The following is a 5,000-nucleotide window of genomic DNA, read 5'->3' as shown; positions in this document are numbered from 1 at the left end:
CCCAAGTGGAGGAGTTTAAGTATCTCGGGGTCTTGTTCACGAGTGAGGGAAAGCTGGAGCGTGAGATCGATAGGCGGATTGGTGCTGCGTCTGCAGTGATGCGGGCGTTGTACCGGTCTGTCGTGGTGAAGAGAGAGCTGAGTCAGAAGGCGAAGCTCTCGATTTACCGGTCCATCTACGTTCCTACCCTCACCTATGGTCATGAGCTTTGGGTAGTGACCGAAAGAACGAGATCACGGATACAAGCGGCCGAAATGAGTTTTCTCCGAAGGGTGGCTGGGCTCTCCCTTAGAGATAGGGTGAGAAGTTCAGTCATTCGGGAGGGGCTCGGAGTAGACCCGCTGCTCTTCCACATCGAGAGGAGCCAGTTGAGGTGGCTCGGGCATCTGGTCAGGATGCCACCTGGATGCCTCCCTGGTGAGGTTTTCCGGGCACGTCCAACCGGGAGGAGACCTAAAGGTAGACCCAGGACACGCTGGAGGGACTATGTCTCTCACCTGGCCAGGGAACGCCTTGGGATTCCTCCGGAGGAGCTGGCCCAAGTGGCTGGGGAGACGGACGTCTGGGCCTCTTGCCTCAAGCTTGGATTATGCTTGACGCGTCCGCGAGGTTCGCACGGCTCCGTGCGGCGAAATTGCGTCATTTTAACAACCACGCCCCTCCACCGTGCCTCCGCACGGCCCAAACTTTCCGCAACGCGCACCTAGGAAATTTTCTAACCACGCCGACGGTCGGACGCAGAAAAACACGGCGGACCGGCAAGAACTAGTATGGCAGAGGTTGGTAAATACAGACATTTGTATGATTCAGCTCTCAGAGATCACCATGATCAACATGTTGTTAATAATTCTTGGAGAGAAATAGCTCGTACTGCCGGAAAAGACGAGGACGCTGTTAAAAATGCTGGAATGCCATGTTGTAAACAGTAATTTTTACTTCTACTATGGTGTAGTGTTGGATACATGCCGTAGAGCTCCATGCTGCCCCCTACAGTTTGGGAGAATATTGGCTCACCGCAGAGACGAGCCGCATGAACCATAAACGCTGCGAGTTGTGAAGCGCGTTTCATCCGCGAGCCGCATCACCAAGCGGAAAGTGAACGCGTCAAGCATAAACCAAGCTTTAGGCTACTGCCCTCGTGACCCAACTCCGAATAAGCAGATAAAAATGGATGGATGGATGGATGGATGGATGGATGGATGGATGGTTGGATGGATGGATGGATGGATGGATGGTTGGATGGATGGATGGATGGATGGATGGATGGATGGATGGATAGATGGATGGATGGATGGATGGTTGGATGGATGAATGGATGGATGGATGGATGGATGGATGGATGGATGGATGGATGGATGGATGAATGGATGGATGGATGATGGTTGGATGGATGGATGGATGAATGGTTGGATGGATGGATGGATGGATGGATGGATGGATGGTTGGATGGATGAGTGGATGAGTGGATGGATGGATGAGTGGATGGTGGATGGATGGTTGGATGGATGAGTGGATGGTGGATGGATGGATGGATGGTGGATAGATGAGTGGATGGTGGATGGATGGTTGGATGGATGGATGATGGTTGGATGGATGGATGGATGGTGGATGGATGGATGATGGTTGGATGGATGGATGGATGGATGAATGGTTGGATGGATGGATGGATGGATGGATGGTTGGATGGATGGATGGATGGTGGATGGATGGATGATGGTTGGATGGATGGATGGATGATGGTTGGATGGATGGAATCAAACTAAAAATATGTTTAAACTATTTAAACAGTAAATAGTTTGGATATGGAAGGTAAACAGTAAACATGGATGCTTCCAAACATGAAATATTTATGGGGGTTTTTTTCTCACCAAAACAAAAGTAAAGATCTACAGCCAAGGTCTCAGAGACCCTTAACTACTCGTGTTTGGGTTGAATTTCATATATTTAGATTTTATACATTTATAATTTAGGTTTGTGTGTCGAGTTTCACTTTCTACAGTCAGATTCAGAGGAACAAACCTCTCTCAGACCATCACAGCTTTGATCTGAAGGTGGTTTTTCTGGTCTCACCTCGATTAAAAACCACGACTGGAGTTTTAGAAGAACACGTCCAGAATCCAGCTGACCCGCGTCCATAGCTGGGCCAGAAGTTGGGTGTGGATTTGTGGTTCTGCCGTGATGATTTCTGTCTTTAAACTGGGCTTTTGGAGAACCTCTCACCTGCGATGACTCATCCAGTAAAAACCAAATCACCGTTCTGTCTTCTCTGCAGGACGAGCAGACGGACAGCCTTCACACTTCCATCAGCCGTCCAAACTTTTTCTATCGCAGGTGAGCTCAGCTCAGACTTTACCTGAATCTCTCGCTGCAGACCTGAACCACCAGAGGATGTTCTTGTTTCCATGACAACAGGAAGCGAGCCCTTAGGACAAAGCTGATCAACTCAGAGTACACGGTCGGTAACCTGGACGACAGCAGCGGCAGTGAAATCACCGAGTCTGACTGAGGAGGTGCCGGGAGCACGTCTGGATCAACGTTCCGATTCCAAAGCTGCTCCTCCTGCTTTCATGTTTCAGATGATTAAATGTTTGTATTTCCTGAGGGAAACTGAAATAAATCCATTTGGTAACGTTTGGGTTTTTAGTCCAGATGCGAAACGTTAGGAGATGTTTCAGTTTTCTTTAGTTCCAAACAAACTGGAAATTTGAGCCGAAGAACCGGAGCCTGAGGTGAAACCGGGTCACAGCGGTCATGTAAACACTTTATTTCAGCAAACATGGATCACAACAAATAAACAAACAACTTCCAGGAACATTTAGAAAGTCAGAGCGTCTTCATCCACCTGCAGACACTCCTGTGGTGTGTGTGTGTGTGTGTGTGTGTGTGTGTGTGTGTGTGTGTGTGTGTGTGTGTGTGTGTGTGTGTGTGTGTGTGTGTGTGTGTGTGTGTGTGTGTGTGTGTGTGTGTTACATTGTGTGTATCTGTGTCAGAGAGTGTATCTGTTGTTGCCAGTGTGTGTTCCAGCGTTGTTGTTCACTCAGGTGTCTTTGATTTTCGGAATCTGAACATGACGTCTCAGAGCTGAACAGCTTCTCAAACCGCTGACACACACACACACACACACAAACACACATACACACACACACACACACAGTGAGAAATTGCAGATTAACATTTACACAAACATCTATTTGTGCGTGTGCGTGTGTGCGTGTGCGTGTGTGCGTGCGTGCGTGCGTGCGTGCGTGCGTGTGTGTGTGTGTGTGTGTGTGTGTGTACCTTCACAGCAGCATCTCTATTGACAATAACTTCCTCATGTTTCTGGCTGTAAGTGGTTGTGATGATATCTTCTGTTGTCATGGTAACAGGAGTGGATGGATCAGAGTCCTTGGTGGGGGTAAACAGGAAGGAGATACCAGGCCAGGTCCTAAAACACAAACACACACACACACACACACACACACACACACACGCGCGAGCTGAAACCACTTCCTGTTTGTGTTTCTTTCTGATTCTTCTGCTCTTACGTCTGGTTACCTGCGTCCTCTTCCTGTTTCAGCTCCCGTCTCCATGGTAACAGCTTTGTGTTCAGTGTGCTGATGAGTCACTGCAGAAACAAAATGGCACATGTAAAACCTTTCCTAACACATGTTCCTCATGGCTTCCCGAGTCGACTCGTGCCTCGGGTGCCGACTACGGAGAGACCTTCGAGTCTTCAGGTGAGATTAAACTCGGACAGATAGAGGATCCTTCTGGAGCGCCCAGTCCCTCCTGTTGACCTGACGGTGGTCTCGACTCAGACGGAGTTCAAATAACAACCATCCCCTTTAGTTTTTGATGTCAGCTACAGGTGAGTCTGGGTTACCTGCAGGTGTGAGCAGGTCGTCCAGCAGCAGCAGCAGATTCTCTGACAGAGAAGCCAGTGATGTCACAAACTCCTCTGTTCTGGAACGCACACACTTCTGCATTTAACACACACACACACACACACACACGCACACACGCACGCACACACACACACACACACACTCCGTGTGAGAAAGCAGGTGTGATAAAAGGTTTGACTGTGGCTCCACCCCCTCCTACCTGCAGTTCCTGGTGCATGCTCCAGGTGGCGCTGTGCAGCTGCTGCTGCCTCAGCTCCTCTCTGGCGTTCAGCGCCTGCAGCTCGTCGGCTGTGAGAGAAACTCTCAGCTTGTGGAAGTTCGACCTCTGATGACACAAAGCGACCAGCTTCAGGGTAAAACGGTCATCCTTCTCCTCCCTCCCTCAGCATCTCACCTTCTCCTCCTCACTGGCTGCCAGCAGCTCCTCCAGCCTCCTCCTGGCCACGCCCACATCCTCTGCGAGCTGCGACCGGTGCCGTTGCTCGTGGTTACTGATTAAGAAAGCAGGTAGTGGACTCAGCAGCTCCTGGAATTCTGCCATCTGCTTCAGCAGCTCTAGGGCAGACGGACAGGAGGACAGGGAGGTTCCAGTTAGAACCTGAACCCGGTTCTGAGCTGATCCTGTGAAAGGATCACAAACCGGTTTTGCTGGCTCTTAGGAACACGCTGGCCTGGTCCTGGTATCCCAGAAGCCTTTGCTGTGTGGAGTCGAGGCTGCAGCAGGTGTCCTAAAGGACAACGGAGTCCGGGACACAGACACACACGCGGGTGATTATTAAACTCATCCATTACTTTAGCTGGAAAGTCCTTGGGGCTCCCTTACCTCCGTGAGATTCCGGATCTCATTTTTGGTTTTCCATAGGACAGAGTTCACGGATGAGCTGAAGGAGCTGAGAGAAGAGCGGAGATCTGGTCCAAACCACATCAAACTCCAGGCCCGCGGGCCAAATCAGGCCCACATGAGATCGTATTTATTAACTCTACACAACGCAGAACCGGACTCTGCATCAGAACCAACGCCAGCGGGACTCACCACGCGTTCGGTTCTGTTTCCTGTTCAAATCCAAGGAAACGGAATCCCTTCTCAGCGGTGATGTCGTCTGTTTTAGTCCT

General features: G+C 50.1%; 2 protein-coding genes across 5 annotated transcripts in view; one reads left to right on the top strand and one right to left on the bottom strand.

Moving 5' to 3' along the window:
- card9 (caspase recruitment domain family, member 9) overlaps nt 1-2,812 on the top strand; it is a 7,295-nt gene extending 4,483 nt beyond the window's left edge. For both annotated transcript variants that reach the window (XM_054730369.2, XM_070555612.1), the window contains 2 exons: nt 2,273-2,331; nt 2,413-2,812. In XM_054730369.2, coding sequence (XP_054586344.2) covers nt 2,273-2,331; nt 2,413-2,506 — 153 coding nt within the window. In that variant the 3' untranslated portion in view covers nt 2,507-2,812. The remainder of the gene's footprint in view (nt 1-2,272; nt 2,332-2,412) is intronic.
- Nucleotides 2,741-5,000, bottom strand: part of ccdc180 (coiled-coil domain containing 180) — a 10,023-nt gene continuing 7,763 nt past the window's right edge. For 2 of the 3 annotated variants that reach the window (XM_070555610.1, XM_070555611.1), the window contains exons 28-36: nt 4,921-5,000; nt 4,711-4,777; nt 4,528-4,615; nt 4,282-4,442; nt 4,087-4,233; nt 3,866-3,962; nt 3,538-3,607; nt 3,280-3,427; nt 2,741-3,101 (exon numbers count right to left, since the gene is read on the bottom strand). The exon at nt 4,921-5,000 is cut by the window's right edge and continues 13 nt beyond it. In XM_070555610.1, the coding sequence (XP_070411711.1) occupies nt 2,967-3,101; nt 3,280-3,427; nt 3,538-3,607; nt 3,866-3,962; nt 4,087-4,233; nt 4,282-4,442; nt 4,528-4,615; nt 4,711-4,777; nt 4,921-5,000 (993 nt within the window). In that variant the 3' untranslated portion in view covers nt 2,741-2,966. The remainder of the gene's footprint in view (nt 3,102-3,279; nt 3,428-3,537; nt 3,608-3,865; nt 3,963-4,086; nt 4,234-4,281; nt 4,443-4,527; nt 4,616-4,710; nt 4,778-4,920) is intronic. The other variant, XM_015960330.3, reaches the window with a different exon arrangement.

Source organism: Nothobranchius furzeri, chromosome 10 (assembly GCF_043380555.1).
Source record: "Nothobranchius furzeri strain GRZ-AD chromosome 10, NfurGRZ-RIMD1, whole genome shotgun sequence".
Lineage (NCBI taxonomy): Eukaryota > Metazoa > Chordata > Actinopteri > Cyprinodontiformes > Nothobranchiidae > Nothobranchius > Nothobranchius furzeri.
Note: the sequence above shows the minus strand (reverse complement) of the source record. Positions and strands in the feature narration are given on the sequence as shown.